This window comes from Syngnathus acus, chromosome 5, assembly GCF_901709675.1.
Source record: "Syngnathus acus chromosome 5, fSynAcu1.2, whole genome shotgun sequence".
NCBI lineage: Eukaryota > Metazoa > Chordata > Actinopteri > Syngnathiformes > Syngnathidae > Syngnathus > Syngnathus acus.
In genome coordinates this window covers 9,988,357-10,009,855 of record NC_051091.1, presented here as the reverse complement: position 1 = coordinate 10,009,855, position 21,499 = coordinate 9,988,357, and the positions used below count along the sequence as shown (strand labels likewise).

General features: G+C 41.5%; 4 protein-coding genes across 7 annotated transcripts; 2 read left to right on the top strand and 2 right to left on the bottom strand.

The window, feature by feature from the left end:
- Positions 1-187: 187 nt before the first annotated feature.
- On the bottom strand, positions 188-3,353 carry rrp9 (ribosomal RNA processing 9, U3 small nucleolar RNA binding protein). Of its 2 annotated transcripts, none has more exons than XM_037251396.1 (15): positions 3,152-3,353; positions 2,941-3,029; positions 2,757-2,869; positions 2,618-2,685; positions 2,504-2,545; positions 2,311-2,437; positions 2,113-2,237; positions 1,947-2,039; positions 1,698-1,798; positions 1,464-1,598; positions 1,210-1,272; positions 966-1,123; positions 723-802; positions 562-635; positions 188-334 (listed from the first exon to the last, which is right to left on the bottom strand). In XM_037251396.1, exons 1-15 carry the CDS (start codon positions 3,224-3,226, stop codon positions 232-234), a joined length of 1,446 nt encoding a protein of 481 aa, XP_037107291.1. In that variant the 5' UTR covers positions 3,227-3,353; the 3' UTR covers positions 188-231. The 2 variants fall into 2 exon arrangements, with proteins under 2 accessions (XP_037107291.1, XP_037107292.1); XM_037251397.1 differs by having other exon boundaries at positions 978-1,123; positions 3,152-3,352.
- A 120-nt stretch (positions 3,354-3,473) lies between these two features.
- LOC119122814 lies at positions 3,474-6,537 on the top strand. Of its 3 annotated transcripts, none has more exons than XM_037251401.1 (6): positions 3,474-3,782; positions 3,985-4,141; positions 4,232-4,379; positions 4,639-4,814; positions 4,891-5,119; positions 5,445-6,537. In XM_037251401.1, exons 2-6 carry the CDS (start codon positions 4,001-4,003, stop codon positions 5,585-5,587), a joined length of 837 nt encoding a protein of 278 aa, XP_037107296.1. In that variant the 5' UTR covers positions 3,474-3,782; positions 3,985-4,000; the 3' UTR covers positions 5,588-6,537. The 3 variants fall into 3 exon arrangements, with proteins under 3 accessions (XP_037107296.1, XP_037107294.1, XP_037107295.1); XM_037251399.1 differs by having other exon boundaries at positions 3,477-3,782; positions 4,229-4,379; XM_037251400.1 differs by lacking the exon at positions 3,474-3,782 and having other exon boundaries at positions 3,836-4,141; positions 4,229-4,379.
- A 495-nt stretch (positions 6,538-7,032) lies between these two features.
- On the top strand, positions 7,033-9,090 carry zgc:172270 (uncharacterized protein LOC100136849 homolog). Its single transcript, XM_037251402.1, has 3 exons — positions 7,033-7,569; positions 7,871-8,058; positions 8,164-9,090. The coding sequence occupies exons 1-3, from the start codon at positions 7,348-7,350 to the stop codon at positions 8,312-8,314; spliced, it is 561 nt and encodes a 186-aa protein (XP_037107297.1). The 5' UTR covers positions 7,033-7,347; the 3' UTR covers positions 8,315-9,090.
- Positions 9,091-9,206: 116 nt separating this feature from the next.
- Positions 9,207-13,634, bottom strand: LOC119122813 (isotocin receptor-like). Its single transcript, XM_037251398.1, has 2 exons — positions 12,484-13,634; positions 9,207-9,932 (listed from the first exon to the last, which is right to left on the bottom strand). The coding sequence occupies exons 1-2, from the start codon at positions 13,400-13,402 to the stop codon at positions 9,700-9,702; spliced, it is 1,152 nt and encodes a 383-aa protein (XP_037107293.1). The 5' UTR covers positions 13,403-13,634; the 3' UTR covers positions 9,207-9,699.
- Positions 13,635-21,499: the final 7,865 nt, after the last annotated feature.

The window sequence follows — 21,499 nt, the reverse complement described above, 5'->3', positions numbered from 1 at the left end:
AGTGTGGTGTTACTTTCTTACTCTCCAGAAAGTTTTAAATGGTACTGGAAAAACCAATTTGAGCCCTCAAAAACATGAATGTTTCAATATTTTAGCTTACCTAAAAAAAAGATACCAATATAATTCTCATCTCATATTCACGTGATATATAATATTTTCAGTGTTGAGCAAACAAAGGAATCAGTCATAAACTTTGAAACAATTTTAATTCACAAAACAAAAATAAGTCCACTATTCTGTTGTAAGGGCTTCATCTTGATTGGTAGGTTTCCTTTTAAGGGGAATGATACAGATTCCGTTGCGGGCCTCTTTTTGTCTCCACCATCGACCCAACCTGCACAGAGACAGATGACATTTTAATACCACAGTATACTCTTTCTATTAGCTCATTTTTGTTCATGGGGATTCAATTAGTGCTATTTACTAATAACTGAATTTGACCAGCCAGCAGGTCAAATGACCTTTTTCGTAATACGAAAGTAGAACACTACCATCTAGTGGACAACATCTGATGCTAAAAAAGATGTCAGGGAACGGTTGTCATGGAAACAGCCATATTACCTGTGTTCCTGCCCGACACCTGCCACCAAGAAGTGACCAGAGTGTGAAAACTTCAAGCTGTTGACAAAACCGATCTGAGCGAGGGAAAAGAAGTACGCAGAATAAGAAAACACGAAGGCGACGTGTTGTGCGAAAGTCGGTCCATTCCAAGTTGCTCTTACCAGTGGAATATTGAAGAGAGGCTCAAGCCCTCGATAATTCGGACTGCATTTCCACACTTGCACCTGCGAGTTGCTGGAACCTGTGAAACAGAAGCTATAGTGACTTTGGATCAACATATTGGTCTTGTGTCCAAAACACTCAACCAAATGGAAACGTGTGCGTGTCACACCGAGCGGAACAAATTTGCATCTATTCAACAAGCCTTAATGAACATGTGTGTGTGTGTTGGGAAGGACTCTCACAGCCAGAGGCACCTGAGGCTACGACGTCGCTATTCTGAAGCGCGGCTACCGCGGCGACCCAGTGAGGCTGCTCCAGCCCGGGGTCTCCATGGCAACCGTGAGCCTGCTTCACCGTGCTGAGGGGCTTCTTCTTATTGACGCTCCAAAGACACACAGAGCTGAGAGGTGGGACCAGAAACTGAGTCAGACTGACATGCTAATGATAATGACAGGGGTCCAAAGTTTTGCTGATGACAGGACGTACCCGTCGTCAGCTCCTGTGATCATGTGCTCCTCGTTGATGAGCTGGATGCAATCGATTGAACCCCTGGAAGAAACAGTCGTGACAAATTAAAAGTGGCTTCTGCCTTTTGATTAACGCCAGCCACTACAATGCTTCCATTTAACATTGACCGGGACTTTTACATAAACCACTGTTGGTTGGCTGTGCGAAACAAAATTCAAAAAAGCTTAGTGTTAACTCACTGGCGCCATCAAGTGACACACGCAAGCACTCACTCGTGGCCGTGGAAGACCAGCTGCGACTCCTCTGCGATCTTCCACACCCGCACGCTGTGGTCTCGGCCGCCGGCGGTCACGCAACGTTCTCGGCTTAAGCAGTCCAGTCCCGTGATGGCGTCCTGATGGCCGAAGCTGTTTAAAGTCATCAAGGGCAGGTAAATGTCAACAACGATTCAAAATTAAGAAACGCTACCTTTGTAAATGCTGATTTTTTTTTAAGGTGTCACTCACAGAGTTTCCACATATGCGTTTTCATCCACATTCCACACTTTGATGGAGCGATCATGTGAGGCACTGTACAGATCGTGAGTTCCCTTCCTGAACGAGAGACCCTGCAAGCAAACAGGTGTGAGCTTGACAGCTCAGAAATGTGGCCTTAAAAAAAAATCAGACCACCCCACAAAAGCTAGACTGATAGATAAATCAACACCCTAAAAGTAAATCAAATAAATTAAATCCTGACGATAGGCGACTACCTACCGACACGGGGCCTTTGTGTCCTGTGAATTTGTAGAGATGCTTGCACGTTTCAGCTTCCCAAATCATAATCAGTTTATTCATGTCACCGGTGGCCTAAATAAAGACCAAGTTTTTTACTACTCAAAATGTTAGTTACGGTTTGCACTGTAAAAGTGTGAGTGCTCACCAAGTATTTGGCATCGGATGATATGGACATGCACAAGACTTGAGCCGTATGTCCAACATGGCGATCCTCTGTCCCTTTCCTCCCACCAGGTATGACATGTAGCTTTTTCCCACTCTCGACATTCCCTGTAGAAAAAACATTTAAAACACATATGATGTCACCGCGGGCTATGCAGAAAATAAACCGACGGTACGTTACATTTAATTACGGAGCAGTCTTTTGCGGAAGAGAAGATGAACTTATCGTCAGGACTGATAACCAGGCAGGTTATTGGGAGCTTGTGTCCTCGTAACAGACGGATATCTGAAGCGTCGGGTGGTAATAGCTAAAAGACAAAAACGATACTTAATGGGTAAACCCACCCCACCAAAGACATTTAATTACTTCTTACATCTTTGGCAATGAACCGCTGTAGCTTTCCTTTCTGCTCAAGCTTTAAAAAAGAAAGAAAGACAATATTTTAGATCTTTGTTCAACACAGCATTCTTTCCAGAAATTGTCTTACCAATTCTTCTTGAAGTCTTCCCGCAATCAAATCAGTCTCAAAAGAGTCATTTTCTATCTTTTCTTCCTCTATTCAAAACAGAATGAACAGGTATAAGAAAGTAGACTTCATAAATGATGATATATAAGTAGAAGCTTACCTTGATCCTTTAACTGGTTGAGGTAAAGTTTGGCTAATCTCAGTTTCTTCTCCTGCGGTGTCTCGTCATAGTCATAGTCCTCTTTGGCCTGACCTCTCTTGGGAACTATCGGACTGTCCAACAAAAATAGATATTGTTATTCTCTGAATAAATACCTGCTAAAAGTTTGACCCGAATTGTCTACCTCTCTGTGTCAGAGTCGCTGGAAATCTCTTCGTTATACTTTGCTTTCTGTTTCTTGGCTTTGCCCTTCGCAGCCGGGTCGGCGTCACCCTGAGTCAAAGATTTTGAAAAATGAAATCGATCGTGACATGCAAGATTAAACGTGCAGGTATGCAAGGCAAATTCATTTAGCAGTGAGCAGTGGCTACTTCGCCCCGGTCCGCTAAACTTACTTTCCGCTTCGATGTCTTTACCCCCGTTTTTGCTACTTGGTATTTTTTTGACCCCTTGATAAAAAACGACGACATTGTGGAAAACGTCTTAATACGAGCTACTCTGGAAAAACAATCCTAAATTTCTTAGGATTCAAGTCAACATTGGACCCTCATGGGTAGCACGCTGGTCAACCTAACCGACACTGAATTGGAATGAAGCTTGTTGCTGATTCGTCGATGCCTACTACATCCCGCCTTTTTAGAAAGCTTTGCAATCTTATTGGTTCAAAGAAAATCTAGTAAAACAGGAAGCAGTCCTGTCCAAAAATAAGTCCCCTGGAGAAAAATAAGTCTCGATTTTGTTCCACGTATAAGATAAACTATTTAAAAATTCTAATAGTTATTCGTGACATATTCAAACTATATATATTAAAAATAAATTTAATCTGTTTCCTCCACGAATTGAGCTCAAAACCTTACGAGCTACACATTTAACAGTGATATTATTACACGGGGATCCATGTACTGTAGTACTGTAGTAGTACTCTTACTTCCTCTACTACGCAGTATTTGCATGATATATTGCACTGCCTTTGTCCTCAGTGGGTGTCGTTGCACTTAAATTTCTCGATACGAGCTGAGGGCCCAGGTGAGCTTCATTTCCACCACTGTATCCATAAAAAGCGAATTTATTAGATATTGTTTATCACGGTGAGCTAAGTAGGCTGCAGCCGAGGGGTCGAGCTGAGGACATGGCGTTAACTAACTTTCCATTTTAGTCTCCCTCCTTGGCTGAAAGTTAGACGCCGATCGCTGGGCCGAACTTCACAAAATGTGTCTTCCCTCTCTAGATTTCCCTTGAACCTTATGCCACCCAAGAGAGAGGCGGGGGCGACCCCATCTCCGACGCCGCCGCCAAAGATGCTAAAGCTCAACACGGTCCCACCGGAGGATGGTCCAATGGAGGAGTTGCCCGAGTCCACTTACTCTCCTTTTTTCCACACCGAGGTAGGCTGCATCTCTTGTGAACTCTGCACACACAACGCGTTGTGCATTTATTCCCAATTACGATCGTGCTTTCCTCTCACCCGACAGCAGGAATTTGAGGAAATTAATGACGAAGGGAGTCAAGGCATCCGAACGGACACCATCAGCCTGCTGATGAAGATAGAAGAGCTGCAGGCCCAACTCAAATATGAACGGCGATGTCGAATTTTGGCTGAGAGAGAATTGAGGGAGATGAAAGGTGGGCAGAAGGAGGAGAGAATATTTTTCTGTGTTCTCATAAATAAGATGGGTTGCTTCTCTGAATGTTCTGTTTGCATCCTGGTGAAGAGGATAATGCCAAGTTTAACTTTGTAGTTGGGACTGAATATTTATATAAAGTTTGCAGTGATGAAAAAAAATGTGTTCAAACTGTATGATTGATCCAACAGTAAAAATGTTTTTTCCATTAGCCCAAATTGTGTACATGCTTGAGCAGAATGGTCATTTGCTCGGTGCAGAGATGAACACCCTCATGGCGGAGATGCGACACACGGCTCATCAGCTCCGAGCCACGCTGGACCACGTTCTTCAAGGCGGCGACGCGACGATGGTGCCGCACAACTCCCAAGACGAAGACATCGCTTTCCTGCCGGGGCCCGAGGCCCAAACGGAAGCAGTAGGCGACAAGCCAGAGGTCAGCACTCTTTTGTCGGTGTCGCCTGGCCACGCTTCTTATGCGTCGTCACACTCAGGATCTTTCTCCCCCTCAGGATACCAACAACTACATGTACCTCGCTGAAGACCTCCGCGTTCCAAGAAATCTTTACGAGCATGTGGGCGAAATCTCCGACTACAAGAAATACACCGCCGCGCTGCTTATGATGCTTTTTGACAGAGAGACGCTAGCCACGCACTCGCTGCAGGGCCGCAGGAACACTGTGACTGGGGAGGACTGCTCCAAGCCCCAGCTCCCACCTGAGATCCTCAGGAGCATCATCAGTAGGTTGCTGATTGACAATATGAATGATTAATAATTCATCTGTAGCACTACCGTTGCAATGAGTACAACTTGAGTGAGATTTTCCTTCATCTTTTATTCATTCAGCTCTCGAAAGGTTCTGAGTTTGAATCTCAGTTTTGACCTTCCTATGTGGGGTCTGGGATTGCCTAGCAACCAGTTCTGGGATGTACCCTGACCTAGAGATAGGCTTCTACTCATTACTACAAATTAGTGTCCATGTGTGGATGTAGGATTCGACATCATCTCAGCAGTCTTACGCAACCTTTTGATTTGTCTTCCTTATCGTGTGATCCCTCCCTCCAGATCACGTGCGGGTCAAGTTTGGCGTGGACAGCAGCCAGATCAGGACGGCCATCCGGACCAAGTTGAACAATGAGGACAAATTGCTCAAGAAGAGAATGGGCATGGTCAAAGTGGAACCCAAACCCAACAATGTGTCGATATGATCGATTCCACTCGAGGCTGCGTTTTGGCCTTCTTGTCTGCTCGCGTGTGTGCTGTACTGTAACCTTGTGACAGGTCACCTCTCCTAATCTACATCATTCTGTGTGGTGCTTGAAGTAGGTTATTTTTATAGTAATCACTTTTTTTTTTATACATGGGACGGCGCTCATTTAGACAGTATTACATATCCTGTAGAGCATAGGTGTCAAACTCAAGGCCCGGGGGCCAGATACGGCCCACCACATCATTTTATGTGGCCTGCAAAGACAGATTTTGCATCGACTTTGTGTCACTACTAAAATTACAATGTCTTAACTTTTAAATAATAGAGGCATTGCTAGCAATTTGTATTACCGTTCATCCTTTTAGAATATTTGAACAATTTTTACTAGTCTCTGGGTTCAAAACTAGTTATTCATGGGTTTGTTGTGTAGCCTCTACTGTATGTATATAGAAGACGTTGACACTCATAATGGCACTCCGAGGGAAACTATGACTATGATGCGGCCCGTGACAAAAAAGAGTTTGACACCATGGCTGTAGAGAAAATGTTCAGCGCTTTTAAAGCTCACATATGATACAAAGTGGGTAGAGACTAGAAAGTTGTTACGGTAGAGTTGTAGGTTTGCTTTGGCGTCTGTGTCAAAAATCTATTTGTTGGCCAACAAGAACACTATTGACGTTAATGGATGTCCAGCCCAAGAGGGGTCAGATATTTTTTTGTTTTTTCTGTTCAATAAGCACTTTTGGTCGCCCATTTCTAAGCACACTTTCTCACTACTTGTTAATTGTTTAGATTCACACTGTTTAACTCATTGGACTTAACATTAGCTTGTACAAGGTACTGATTATGTACAAAAATACAAAACAATACTTTCTTTATTTATATAACACATTCACAATTCATAGTAGAAGAGCTATATTCAAAAACCTTCCTTTTTTTGTATTACACCAAGATATATTGGTATCTTGTTTCATTCAAAGGGTCCAAGAGTTAATGAAACTAATTAAGCACCTTCCACACTTTAAAATCAATGTGCAGGTATGTGCACCTTAGATTGCACTTTGTTGTTGTGCGTCACTACATTTGTGCCAATCATAATGTTTAGGGAGCGGTTAGTCAATTTAATTTAACAAGCTCAGTGGCCTAGTGGTAGAGTGTCCTCCCTGAGACTGGAAGGTTGTGGATTCAAAGCCCGGCCGGGTCATACCAAAGACTATAAAAATGGGACCCATTGCCTCCCTGCTTGGCACTCGGCATTAAGGGTTGGAGTTGGGGGGTTAGATCACCAAATGATTCCCGAGCGCGGCACCGCTGCTGCTCACTGCTCCCCTCTCCCCCAGGGGATGGATCAAAATTACATGGGGATGGGTTAAATGCAGAAGACAAATTTCACCACATCCAGATGTGTGTGTGACGATCATTGGGACTTTAATTCAACGTTATTTGTAAAGCACCTTATAAAAAATGTTTTACAATTTTAAAAAATAACATTCAATAAAACCAGACAACAAACCAAGATTCAAATCTGTGGGACATATTACCAACTGAAATAATGCATATGCTTCATGTGTGTGGCCAGTATTTATATCCTCTCTATCGTGTCGCAGCTCAGGAAAGTGATCCAAGTTGACAGCCCATCTGAAAATACCATCCAGGCCAACGCAGCCTTCCCAATATAGCACCTCGCCGCGCCCACAGTCGACGGAGTTCTGGCCTCACTTGGACGTCTGTACCGACAGTACCGTGTTGCCTGTTTCAATGGACGACCTGAAGAAGGGGGGAGATTCCGAGGAAGTGGAGATTGACCTCGAGGACTCCAGTGACCCTGAGGATTATGATGGAGAGCAACCAGACTTCCTGTGGAAAGCGCCCACTGACGGGCAAGAAGAAAGTATTCCTTCGTCTTGTCTGGTGGATATCAGCGATACTAAACCTCTGCTCGATGTTCGCGACCCTCGAGGGATCAACGACTGCCTTAAGGTAGCAAAATGTTAATGTGCTATAACAGCTGAGATGGATTTTGTGACTTGGCTCAACAGAATTGTTTGCATTCTTTGTGCCATGACCTGTTGCAAGGCAGAATTTGTGGGGCACAATTATCTGTGCCCCAAAGGCCAGTGACAAAAATGTTTGTATTTTACCCACACCCACATTTTCTGACACATTTCACGATTATCAATTGTGAACATTAGGATCAAATATGAAATGAATGAAAGAAAAGACATGTACTATTCATACGTATCTGCACCAACTTAACACCATGTGTTCTTTTGGCACGCAGGTGACATTTGAGGATGTTATTGCTGAGCCGATGTCGGTGCGCAGCGGGGATCGAGTGTGGCTCTGGAGCCATGCTTTGTTTGAAGTCAGTCGAATTTGGGTATACAGGATCATCTCAGTGCTTCTGGCCATCCCCATGTCTATCGTCTCGGGAATCCTCTTCGCCATCCTCAGCTGCATACACATATGGTAAGTGTGCCACTTCAAAACTTCTGATGTCAATAATTATAATTGTGACGTCCTCGTTTGGGTACTAAGGGCAAAGGAGTCACTGAGGTGTGTTGTGTTCTCCAGGATGATCAGCCCGTGCATCAAGGGCATTCTTATAGGAACACGCTGGCTGCAGAACCTCTGGAACGTCGTCCTGGATATCCTTGTGCGGCCCTTGTTGACCAGCGTCGGGCGGTGCTGTAGCGGTTTTAGCGTTCACCTGGCCAAGGAATGACACAAACTTACCGGCACCGCCCACCAAGTGGATTACAAGTGGACATGATGGGTATTTTACTACAGTGTTCATCATTATGTGTTTACAGCAACTTTGCTCAGAGTTCAATATTGTGTGGGATTTGGAAACAATAACACATTTAATAGTTAGCAACAGTGTGTAGTTTACAACTTTATATGGCACAGATATTTCTACTTTATTTTCCTGTGACTTTTTTAAAATTATTTTTAAAAATGAATGAATTTCTGGGAAATTAAATCAAGAAAGTGACCTCTTTAAACGAGTATAATTTACCACACTAGGGATGCATTTAACTGTTCATTATTGTTTTATGTTTGTTCCCGCGGCTTTCTCTGCTATGGATACCAAACGTCCTTAATAACTAATTATTTTGACGTGTCTTAAAATGCACGTAGTAGCTTTTTCTTTCTCATTCAATCATATTTACAAAACGAGAACTGCAGGAAAGTGCTCCACATTCCCGCTAATGACAACATGTGGCCACAGGGGGCAGTCTTGGGCAGCCTTAAATTACATAGTAGTACACCTACATTTGATACTATTCAAATCCCCTTACAACATGACAGCAAATACAATTAGGACAGAAATGGTGATCCAACAAATGCTGATGAAAAACACAAAGAGCAGTAAATGTAAGCACATGCTATTTGCAATGAGTTCAAATTTGGACAGGAATGCAAAACATTGACTGAAATGGCTCTTTATTGTATTACATGTGTCCTAACAAATTAAAATCATTTTACTACATTTCAAAATGGACTGTGTTCTAGCCGCTCCACTAGTATTGGCTCACTTTTGGTATCAACAGTGAGATTTTACGTAATTGACATGATGGAAGACGGTGGTGCAGTGGATTGAAAAAAAAGGAAGACGGTGGTGCAGTGGATTGAAAAAAAAGTCTAATACATATTTTATATTCAATGCATAGTTCGTCTTGAGTGCATGTTCATTTAAGTGAATGTATTTAGAGATTAGAGTTAGGGTTAATAGACTCTTTTGTTTAACCCCAGTTTGTTTCTTGTCCTTCAGGTAGCCTAGATGATGACAGTACCCGACCGTATATGGATAAAAGTGTACTTATGTTTAATCAAAATCAAAGTCGCGGTTTCTGGCAAAAAGCCCAAATCTGATGAGATCCAGAACTTCTGTAATACAAGCATCCCCCCCATGTGGTCATAAGAGCTGAATCACTCTAAAATGATAAAAATGGAGTTGGCCCACTATTTCTCGGTGGCTCAATTGTTCTTGGGGCAAGATCTCATTTTCGCTTACCAACAAGTAGCCATGAAAAATTCTCTCGTAGTTTGGAAAGTATTTTTCCATTGAGACTGCTGAAGTAATGACGTGCCATTGAAGACGACGTCTCAGTGGGCCGACTCCCCTGTGCTAGACGAGTGCGAGAAGCGTTTGTGGTTGCTGTCCTTCTTGATGGCCGTGTTGTGATGGCGACTGCTCAAGGATTCCGCCACATAGCATCGACAGCAGAAGAAACCGCTTGTCACACCTTGGAACATGTGACCGGCGAAGAACATGTAGATCCAAGGGTTACAGCAGCTGTTCAGACTGGCCAGCAACATGGCGATGATGAAGGCTGTGTCTGTCAAAAAATGGAGGACTTTGCTCAGTCTGACTATAACGCAATATTTTTTCTTAAAAAAAAAAAAAAAAAACTCAACCTCTGCTCCTTTGCACTTGAGTGGAAAGGAGGCATTCAAGAATTTCACTCATGTGTATTTTATGTCCACAGTATATAGATCAGCCACAGCTCGGGACAGCTGGGGAGATGTTACAAATCATTGGTGAGGTGAAGCGAGAACTTCAGAAACATCTGGCATTATAAGAAACCTTGAGGGATGCCACACAAAGTGAACTCTAAGTTGCCTGGTGCATTTCCATCGGAACAAGTATGATAAATGTTCTCCGTCCAATGTGACTGTCTTGCATGGAAAAAAGTAATTTATTATTCATGGAAATGATGATAATTCCAGTGATGGGAGGCACAGAACACTGGGAGGGGGGCATTGGGGAAAGCGGATTTTTTTTTTTTTTTAATCCTAATGGGGTGAAACAGATTTAAAGAGTGTCAAATGTTTTTTTTCCTGAAGGTGCTGACCTCTCGCATGCTAGATGAAGCTTTGACATCAACTTGTCAATCCTGTTAAACATGGCCAGTGAAAAAAATAACTATTCTGTAGGGAAATGCCTTCAAATGACATATTGTTTCCATTTCTCCTAAGGCGGAGATGAAACACTTCATTTCACGCCTCTTTAGCGAGCGGCACCGCAAGAATGAAGACGAGATCATGTTGAAATCCAGAAGAGGATTACGATGACAACGCAATAATTTATTCGATTAGGACCGTGCACTTTATCAAAGAGCAGAAGTTAAGCAAACATTGCATGAGTGCACAAAGTCCCATTTGGACTTCAAGCCCTGTTGAGCTCATTATAGTGAACTTCCCTACATGGCTTCTAAACTTAAGAACTGACCGGGAATCCGGGGATAAGACCACAATGGAACTCAAAAGAAGTGAGGCAAAATAAGCGCACTACACGCTTGACTAGTTTGATGTCGAAAGAAAATCACCATCAGCTGTCTCATTTGTTTCAATTGTTTATATGATATCATTATTGACATATGTGTGAGCAAATCTAAATATTATTATACTTATTGTTTTAAGAAAAAAATAATATTTAAATAGTTGTTTCCAAAGATAAAATAATATTGAAATAACAACGAATTAATTGTAAAACATTTCCCCATTGATGACAATGAAGTATAATGCCCATCCCAAGTTTATATCGCAAGAAATTCATTATTAGAATCATTTAGTCAACACACATGAGATTTATGGCCTTGTGATTACAGTTCAATTCAATTTGTTAGAAACACTAATTGACTATTTGGTATAATTTGTTCATTAACAATGGCTTTTTGATGTTTCTCCTTCTGGAATACATTAATCTAAATATGCATATTACCCCAGAATGAAGGAAGGAAATTAAAAGACTTCTGCATGATTACACGTCAAGAGTAACTGAAAGATAACAAAGTTTTAATAGTTCCCTGCTTTTGTCTCCACTCTCTGGAGTTCCAATTCCCCTCCATGGACTTTTTCCTTCCACTGATAAACACTGTCAGTGACACTCTCATTTACTGACTAGTTGTCCCATCGGGAAAAGGTCTGGTACACCATTCAGGGCCTTTGCTTCGGAAAAAAAAAAAAAATTCAAAAGAATGGCTCTTATCTCACGCGAGGAGGCAGGACAAAAGAATAACCTTCATCTGTGCTCAAAGATGTCTGGCCAAATTATTAGGCACACTTTTTGTATACGAACCAATGCCATCCAATTCAGTTTCAAGGAAATTCATTCAACAATACGGCCATATTCGCAGTAAAATTATGGAAGCTATTTCATTTGCTGCAAATGTTCACTTTTTGATAATAATTTGTTGAAATACATCAATGGCTTGTCTGTTCTCGATCACCAATTTCTGCTTCTGGCATATTTGATGGCACTTAATTATAATCAATAACTTTGGTTCCTATGGAGGAAACAAATACTGTCATTTCAATTCAGATCTTGAGTGTGGAAATAATTCATTTAAGTTTACAGTCAGAAACTATTCATTAAAAAAATGATGTTAATTATTAGGGGGCAATGCTGACCATTCTAAGAGCTCATGGAGAACAAGGGCCCGAGAAAGTAATTATAGTAATAATAATGGTTACACTTGACAAACCTATAAATTCCTTGTTGAGAATGTCAATTAAAATTACAGTAAACCTGAGCATAATAATAGTTCGACATCAGACTTGTGGAGGAGTGGGCTGGAATGGTCACCATGCAGACTATCAGATTAATTGAATATAAATAGGATTCAATTATTTACACATAATACAACTACAAAATGAGTCCTTATTTTGTTAGGGAAATTAGCTATTTTCTAAACACATTCTTTCTTTCTTTCTTTCTTTCTTTCTTTCTTTCTTTCTTTCTTTCTTTCTTTCTTTCTTTCTTTCTTTATATTCATTCATTCATTCATTCATTCAAAGTTCTTTACAGTACTCCTGTTTGTTTCATTTGGTGCGTGAATGTTACGACCCTCCAACTTAACGCGTAAAAGTAAATTTTGGGTATCTTACCTTCTCGTGGAGCCGCATCATCCCACGCGGACCACATCTGGACAAAGAAAAATGGGGTCCAGCATACGATGTAAGCCAGCACCACCACAAAAGTCATTTTCACTGTGCGAATCTTGGCTTTGGAGATGAGCCTGACGCTGCTCACCCGACAGAGGTGACGTGCGTCTTTGGATGACGAAGCCAAAACGTCCTCCCTCCTAGTTTTCAGGTTAAAGTTTTGCCAGATTTGGACACAAATGAGGCCGTAGCACACGCTCAGGACGCCCACAGGAAGGATGTAGATGCTGAGGGTCATCCATGTTATGTACACTTTTGCGCCCCACGGATGTACAAAGTCCCCCCAGCAGTCGTACACGCCGTTCCCGACGTCTCGCAGGGAGAAGATGTACATTTGAGGCGCGCTGAAGATCAGACTTAGCAGCCATGACGTGCCCACGCACACACGATCCCGTCCCCTGCGCAATGGTCGGAGTGGCTGGCATATGGCCAAGCACCTGTCGATGGACATCAGCACCAGCATGTAGGTGGACGCGAACATGCCCACCACCTGCGCGTACTTCACCAGCCTGCACAGCACGTCCGGCCCGGAAAAGCGGAACGTGATGTCCCAGATGAGCTGCGGGAGAACCTGGAAGACGGCCACCACCAGGTCGGCGATACTCAGGTGCCTCATGAAGTAGAGCATCCGAGATTGGCGCGTCTTGGCGGCGCGGATGGCCCATAGCACGCACAGGTTGCCAGTGAGCGCGAGGAGCAGCACCAGCACCAGTACGGCCACTTCCGCTTTAGCCACTTCGTCATTTCGTTTTAAAGGGTTTACGGTGTTGTTGGCGGAGTGACTCCCGTTCTCAAACGCACGCCATCTGGCCCACGACGCGTTTTGGATCCGGGTGTCGTCCGCGCGTAAAAAGTCCTCCATGGTGCGTAAAAAGCGCAGCCAGTGGTCACATCATGAAGCTGAAGGACACGCAATCTCCCACTGATTGGCTTCGATAATTGCTCAAACAACAAAATATAACATGAGATGATAGCAAATTGCGAGTTAAAGAACACAACTATTCACGTGTCTAAATCCACTGTGGACTGCTCTGCTGAGAGGCTTTATGGGCACAGCAGTCTCCTCCCCTAATCTCATTTTCCTCTGCGGGAAATTGATGGATTATGACAAATTATTCATATCAGCGTCACTGATCCTAATGACTAACCGTCTGTTATGAATATGGACCCAAACTCAGGTCATCAAAACTACTAAAAAAAGAAAGTCCAAAATAAGAAGGTTCTAAGTAACAAAATAAACATTGGGGCTTGTCATTGCTTAAAAATAGACAGCGGTTCGGAAGGTGAATGAATGAACGAACGAATGAACGAATGAATGAATGAATGAATGAATGAATGAATGAATGAATGAATGAACGAACGAACGAACGAACGAACGAATGATAAAACATAAAATTCATAAAACAGTGTGACAATACCACTGATAAAAAAATCCTTGTTTTGGCTTTAGAAATTCCTCACTGTATTAGATTTATATGCGTCATGTTTTTTCGTTTCAACGCGAAGTGCATTACCTCATTTTTTTCTATTGTATATTACAGTGTTTCCGTGTGCCGTGGGAAATTGTCCAACATTAAATACTGAGCGCATTTGTAAACAGGATCGCCAAACCACAGGTCAGTTAGCGCAAGGCCTGGTCAGCCACTTGCTAATCGTGCATGCGTGGCAAATCGGAGAATCTTCAGATTTCATGTTGTGGCATCGGCACATACTCAGTTTGTGTGTGTTGCTGTTAGTGTTGGCTCGTGAGTGAACGATTCGTTCAAATGAACGGTTTTCTTTTTTTTTTTTTTTCAGTGAACGAGAGTGAACGGATCACTCCTAAAGTGATTCGTTCTTTTTTCAGTTCATATGACTTCAACCAGTAGATGCCGGTAATGCGCATTGAAGCTGGTGCCACCTCGCCGTAAATCAAAACGAAGAAGAAAATGACGTAACTTCCCGTTCACGAACGAGTCGTGAATTGCATTTCCCGTTCACCAACGGATCGGATCTGTGAGTGAACGAGTCAGTGAGAGTGATTTGCATTTCCAGTTCATTGCGAGAACGGATCAGTGAGGGAACGAATCCTGACTTTCCCGTTCGCGAACGAGTCAGTGGGTCAACTGCCTTCCTTCCCGTGCATCAACGGATCAGTCAGTGAACGTGTTGCGTCTCCCTCCTGGCGTGAACTATGTAAGCCAGAAAGTCGATTTACGATTTGCCAAGGAACGAAAAAACCACTCACTGAAACACCACTTCTTTTATGCGCGTTTTCTCCAACCTAACGGCTAACTTTCTTGCATGAAGGGATGCGCCGTTATGCAATAACGGGGAGATTATGCTTCTCTTTGGGTGATCTTGATTTTATAACACTTATAGTACTTTTTAAATAACGTGTATGCATATATACGCCTAAATATTGTTATCCAATATATCTACTGCAATTTCACGTTGGATTATTGGTTTGAAATTTACTTTTAATATTATTATTATTTTTAATAAACATTCATGTTAAAACTTGTCTGGTGTTTTATTCCTTGTTTTTATGTTCGCCAATTAAAACATAAAAATCAGACATTTGTTTAACTGCTTTATATGACAATATGTGTAGGTACACCTCATGGACACTTCAATAAGTACACTACACGAGGTAAAAAAATAAAAGAATAAATAGATTAATTGCACAATAAAAGCATATTTAGGTAAATTCTCACACCTGGGATTGAACCCAGTTCTTACCGAGCAAGAGCCATTGTTACTAACCAGTCAGCTATTTCAACCTGGCAGGCAATGGTCGTCTGCACTGTTTTGTACTAGTAATGTGCATTCCAGTTAAGTGAATTGAATCTTTAGAATCGGTTTACTCAAAATATTTGTTCAAATGAATCGTTCACCGAATCATTCACTACACTTTCTTGGACAATCCATTAGGTACACCGCCATTTTCAAGTGTACCTAATAACAGGCCACTTTATTAGGGAAATATCATGGTCAAAGGTCACAGGTGTCGAGCTCTAGTCCTCGGGCCGCATTCCAACATGTTTTCCAAGATTCAACTCGTTAAGTGCACCTGCGTGAAAAGTTTTAGCCACTTTCACGTTCAGCAAGAGCTAAAAGTTTTCACGCAGGTGCACTTAACGAGGGAATCACACGGACACTCCATTAGGTACACCGCCATTTTCAAGTGTACCTAATAACAGGCCACTTTATTAGGGAAATATCATGGTCAAAGGTCACAGGTGTCAAGCGCTAGTCCTCAGGGCCGCATTCCAACATGTTTTCCAAGAGTCCCTCGTTAAGTGCACCTGCGTGAAAAGTTTTAGCCACTTTCACGTTCAGCAAGAGCTAAAAGTTTTCACGCAGGTGCACTTAACGAGGGAATCACACGGACACTCCATTAGGTACACCGCCATTTTCAAGTGTACCTAATAACAGGCCACTTTATTAGGGAAATATCACGGTTCACAGGTGTCAAGCTCTAGTCCTCGGGGCCTGCATTAACGAGGGAATCTTGGAAAACATGTTGGAATGCGGCCCTGAGGACTAGCGCTTGACACCTGTGACCTTTGACCATGATATTTCCCTAATAAAGTGGCCTGTTATTAGGTACACTTGAAAATGGCGGTGTACCTAATGGAGTGTCCGTGTGATTCCCTCGTTAAGTGCACCTGCGTGAAAACTTTTAGCTCTTGCTGAACGTGAAAGTGGCTAAAACTTTTCACGCAGGTGCACTTAACGAGGGACTCTTGGAAAACATGTTGGAATGCGTCCCAAAGGACTAGAGCTTGACACCTGTGACCTTTGACCATGATATTTCCCTAATAAAGTGGCCTGTTATTAGGTACACTTGAAAATGGCGGTGTACCTAATGGAGTGTCCGTGTGATTCCCTCGTTAAGTGCACCTGCGTGAAAACTTTTAGCTCTTGCTGAACGTGAAAGTGGCTAAAACTTTTCACGCAGGTGCACTTAACGAGGGACTCTTGGAAAACATGTTGGAATGCGGCCCCGAGGACTAGCGCTTGACACCTGTGACCTTTGACAATGATATTTCCCTAATAAAGTGGCCTGTTATTAGGTACACTTGAATATGGCGGTGTACCTAATGGAGTGTCCAAGAAAGTGTAGTGAATGATTCGGTGAACGATTCATTTGAACAAATATTTTGAGTAAACCGATTCTAAAGATTCAATTCAAACTGGAATGCACATTACTAGTACAAAACAGTGCAGACGACCAATGTCTGCCAGGTTGAAATAGCCGACTGGTTAGTAACATTGGCTCTTGCTCGGTAAGAACTTGGTTCAATCCCACGTGTGAGAATTTACCTAAATATGCTTTTATTGTGCAATTAACCCTTTATTTATTTATTCTTTTATTTTTTTACCTCGTGTAGTGTACCTATTGAAGTGTCCATGAGGCGTACCTACACATATTGTCATATAAAGCAGTTAACCAAATGTCAGATTTTTATGTTTTAATTGGCGAACATAAAAACAAGGAATAAAACACCAGACAAGTTTTAACATGAATGTTTATTAAAAAAAAAAAAATAATTAAAAGTAAATTTCAAACCAATAATCCAACGTGAAATTGCAGTAGATATATTGGATAACAATATTTAGGCGTATATATGCATACACGTTATTTAAAAACAACTATAAGTGTTATAAAATCAAGATCACCCGAAGAGAAGCATAATCTCCCCGTTGTTGCATAACGGCGCATCCCTTCATGCAAAAAAGTTAGCCGTTAGCTTGGAGAAAACGCGCATAAAAGAAGTGGTGTTTCAGTGAGTGGTTCTTTCTCTCCTTGGCAGATCGTAAATCTACATTCTGGCTTACATAGTTCACGCCAGGAGGGAGTCGCAACACGTTCACTGACTGATCCATTGATGCACGGGAAGGGAGGCAGTTGACCCACTGACTCGTTCGCGAACGGGAAAGTCAGGATTCGTTCCCTCGCTGATCCGTTCTCGCGATGAACTGGAAATGCAAATCACTCACTTGACTCGTTCACTCACAGATCCGATCCGTTGGTGAACGGGAAATGCAATTCACGACTCGTTCGTGAACGGGAAGTTACGTCATTTTCTTCTTCGTTTTGATTTACGGCGAGGTGCCACCAGCTTCAATGCGCATTACCGGCACCTACTGGTTGAAGTCATATGAACTGAAAAAAAACGAATCACTTTAGGAAATGTTTCTTTCACTGGAAAAAAAAACTGTTCTTTTGAACGAATCGTTCACTCACGAACCAACACTAACAGCAACACACACATAAACTATGAGTATGTGCCGATGCCACAACATGAAATCTCAAGATTCTCCGATTTGCCACGCATGCACGATTAGCAAGTGGCTGACCAGGCCTTGCGCTAACTGACCTGTGGTTTGGCGATCCTGTTTACAATGCGCTCGGTATTTAATGTTGGACAATTTCCCACGGCACAGCTGAATATCTCTCACGGCACGTGGCACACTGGTTGGGAAACACTGGTCTAAAGCACTACTACTACACTATCGGAGCCTGGCTTGTAGATGTTGGAAGTGTATGGCTTTATTGAGCAGCTCACAAGCGAATAACGACTATGCACACACGCACGCGCACGCACGATGAATGATAATAAATAAATAATTGAATAAATAAATAAATTCTCTGCTAAATTTTTCTCCTTTTTTGATGTAATTGTGCATCATGACGGTATTGATATCTTCCTCTTCATGTTTACCATAAATGCCCCGATTTTTGTGGCTGTTGCAAGTTAGCGCAAGGTTTATCTAGCCATGAAATCTTTGTTCTTTAGGTATTTTTGAAGACATCACGTGGGCGATTGCGCAATTGTGGGCATGAACACAGCCGGCTTACTTCTTGGCCAATGAAAGCTGCTCCTCTCATTCCTTTTGAATTAAGCACAGTAGAGAAGCACAGTCTACAAGACTGGAGTTCATGCGGGTGATTGATGCATGCAAAATATGGTTATAAGGGTGTTCAAATAATTAATTTCTCCAATGTTGAGAGGCTTTGATCAATGTTGTCAGATTTATGAATGGATTACGATAACATTAATCAAACAAGTGCCCAGAGCGTCAAATCTGTCGGCTTACACCTTAATCAAATCGTCAAAATTGCGTTACATCACAATTTAGATCTGCTCTTAAAGGTTTGTTGACATTGATAGACTTTTACTCATTTGGTAAAAAATGCAAAGGATGGATATAAAATACTAAATCCTCCAAGTCAATGATAACAGAAAGAACATCGTGGATGTAATGTCTACTGAGAAGACTGTATCATTCTTTGGTTCTAAATTTCTTTTATGTACATTTAAACATGGTCCCTCAACCGGGACACAAAAAACTTCAATGGCCCAAGGCAAGGTTGGATCTGCGATCTTGAAATCCTCGATGAAAGTTCCATTTGATTTCCCAAGAGCGAGGGAGGAAAAGGCAGGGAAGGCACAGGTCAGGACCCACAGGAAAGGTCCGAACCGGATTGCAAAGCAGGAGGCCTATGGCGAGGCCTATTGATAGTGATGTGGAACACCGAGTGACATGTTGAAAATCGCTTTTGGGGAAGTTTGTTCCACTTGCCGCAACGGAGGGACTCAACAATCTTGTGTTTTTTCCTGTTTTGACTTCTTTTTAAGCTTCACTGACGTGATCTCTGTTTGTTTGACTTCCCGTCTTTCTTTGTTCTCGCGCAGCTCAACTTCACCTGTGCCCCATCGCTTTGGTCTCTTGAGTATTATTGCTTACACTACGGCACAACACCCAAAGTCAAGAGCCACTACTGTTCTGAGGTACTCATGGACGTACTTTAATACTAAAATAAAAAAAATAAAAAAAAATAAATAATTCATATATATATATATATATATATATATTTCCTATATTTCCTATATTTTCCTATAGTCAAAGTTCAAAATCAAAATTTCATTGGACATTTAATTGCAAACTTTTTGAAGGTACATTAAGCCATGCTTTCAAATTCTGAATCCTCTAGAATATTTTATTTTTATTAATAAGCATAGTCTTAGATGATACAACACCCAAAATCAAGAGCCCAATGAAGACTAGCAATTACTGTTCTGAGGTACTCATGAATGTACTTTAATACTAAAATAACAAATAAATAATTCAAAAATATATACATATATATATATTTCCTATATTTCCTATAATCAAATACATTTCATTAGACATTTAATTGCAAAATTTTTGAAGGTACATTAAGCCATGTTTTCAAATTCTGAATCCTCTAGAGTATTTTATTATTTTCATTCATAAGCATAGTCTTAGATGATGGCATCTGGGAGAGATCTTCCAGGTGTCTCTAATTTTGCTTGTTTTTCAACAAATGTTTTTTTTCCCACAACACATCCTCACTGTCCGCAATGTGCGCACACAATCGAAACGGTTTGTTTTGATCAATCATAATCACAGCAATTAGATTCAAACCGCTCGTCGAGACCTCTTCAGTTCCGCATGCAACTGGCAATAAACAAGCGCAATCAGCTTTTCCACATCAGGAAGAAACAAATTTGAAACGTTAGCAGTCCCAAGGCTCTGTGGCTAATTTTGAACATAAAAGGGCAAGAGGTCCACAAACATTCTCATAAATTACTGGCAGGCTCATTTTCCACATCATCAGTTGTTATCAAAGGATTTTTATCAACTTGTATTACTTTTTACACTTGTGTGACTGAGGTTAAAAAAAAATAGATGCCTTATTCCAAAAATAAGGAAGCAGATTGAATAAGGTAAGAGGTGCAGTTTGACAAAACATCTCATTGATAGATTTGTTTTCAATACATTTTCAAGTCTTTAAATGGAAAGGCATGTGCTAAGTCATGGATGTAGCCATAACATTTTTTTTTCCCGTATAAATAAATAGTTAGAGGTTAGTTGCCGTTGCAGATGTGATTCTGATGTAGGTGCTACGTGTGGGTTGACATCACAGTGTATGCATGCAGGATGTGAGGGATCAGTCATGGAAGCTGACCTCGTATATTTACATGCTAACTCAGCTCAGTTGTTTATAGGATTAGCATCATTTTCTTGTAATCCAATTCTTCATTATTTCTGATCTTGACAAGGCAAAAGTCCTGCCGTGCCTTTAGACGGCTTCTTAAAAGCGTCTCCACCGTGACCACTTTAAAAGCGCATTTGTGATGTCTCAAAGAGGCTTTTTAGGGCTCAAGTAGTCACCACCGCTGTAATGATAAACACTTTGCTAGAATACTTGTGTGATGGGAATATTTTGTATTTGCTTTTTCACCATTGGTAACGGTTGCAGTGATTGCTCTGGATCAAAATAGCACGCTATGAGGAAAGCCACGCACGCAAGCCTTTCATTCACATGCAATTACCAAAAGCTTTCTATGTTGACAGAGATGTCCACAAGAGTTTAGAGTGATCAACCCCCCCCCCCCTCGATACGCTATTCCACAAGTAACACATTACAATGGCAATGTGGGAACAGGATCCGACATCTGCGTCTCATCCGGGAACAGATGATAGCCTTGAAATCTGTTGTGCGGCGACGTTCCGGGCTTTGCCGCAAAGCCAACATTCTTGGGGAGAATAACAAGCGTTCTCAATGTGCGAGGCTCGCGGCCAATTACGTAACATGCATGTATTCCGCATGAAAATCATACAAGACTATCATGCTAGCATGATGTGCAGGCAGGCCCATGTGCATGTGAGTTGAAGTGGAGCAGCAGTGATAAGTGTTTCCATGCAGGCCACAGCCAGGGTCAAATGCAACGCGTGAGGTTAGGTGAATATTCATCACGCAGAATCGCAAAAAAAACCCAAATATATAGTATATATATATATATATATATTTTAATATTATAATATTTTTATTTTATATATATATATTTTTTAATATATTATAAAATTTATATATATATATTTTTATATATATGTATATACAAAATATATATACATATATATGTATATATAAATATATATA

Excerpts from the sequence above, each read along its gene's own strand:
- rrp9 (XM_037251396.1), bottom strand. The coding sequence starts at position 3,226 with ATGTCGTCGTTTTTTATCAAGGGGTCAAAAAAATACCAAGTAGCAAAA. Across the intron at positions 1,799-1,946 it reads GACACAAAGGCCCCGTGTCG|GGTCTCTCGTTCAGGAAGGG; the intron begins GTAGGTAGTCGC and ends GTTTGCTTGCAG. Across the intron at positions 335-561 it reads GGTGTCGGGCAGGAACACAG|GTTGGGTCGATGGTGGAGAC; the intron begins GTAATATGGCTG and ends GTCTCTGTGCAG.
- LOC119122813 (XM_037251398.1), bottom strand. The coding sequence starts at position 13,402 with ATGGAGGACTTTTTACGCGCGGACGACACCCGGATCCAAAACGCGTCG. Across the intron at positions 9,933-12,483 it reads TGATGCGGCTCCACGAGAAG|ACACAGCCTTCATCATCGCC; the intron begins GTAAGATACCCA and ends ATTTTTTGACAG.
- zgc:172270 (XM_037251402.1), top strand. The coding sequence starts at position 7,348 with ATGGACGACCTGAAGAAGGGGGGAGATTCCGAGGAAGTGGAGATTGAC. Across the intron at positions 7,570-7,870 it reads GGATCAACGACTGCCTTAAG|GTGACATTTGAGGATGTTAT; the intron begins GTAGCAAAATGT and ends TTTGGCACGCAG. Across the intron at positions 8,059-8,163 it reads CTCAGCTGCATACACATATG|GATGATCAGCCCGTGCATCA; the intron begins GTAAGTGTGCCA and ends TGTGTTCTCCAG.
- LOC119122814 (XM_037251399.1), top strand. The coding sequence starts at position 4,001 with ATGCCACCCAAGAGAGAGGCGGGGGCGACCCCATCTCCGACGCCGCCG. Across the intron at positions 4,380-4,638 it reads AGAATTGAGGGAGATGAAAG|AGATGAACACCCTCATGGCG; the intron begins GTGGGCAGAAGG and ends TGCTCGGTGCAG. Across the intron at positions 5,120-5,444 it reads GATCCTCAGGAGCATCATCA|ATCACGTGCGGGTCAAGTTT; the intron begins GTAGGTTGCTGA and ends CCCTCCCTCCAG.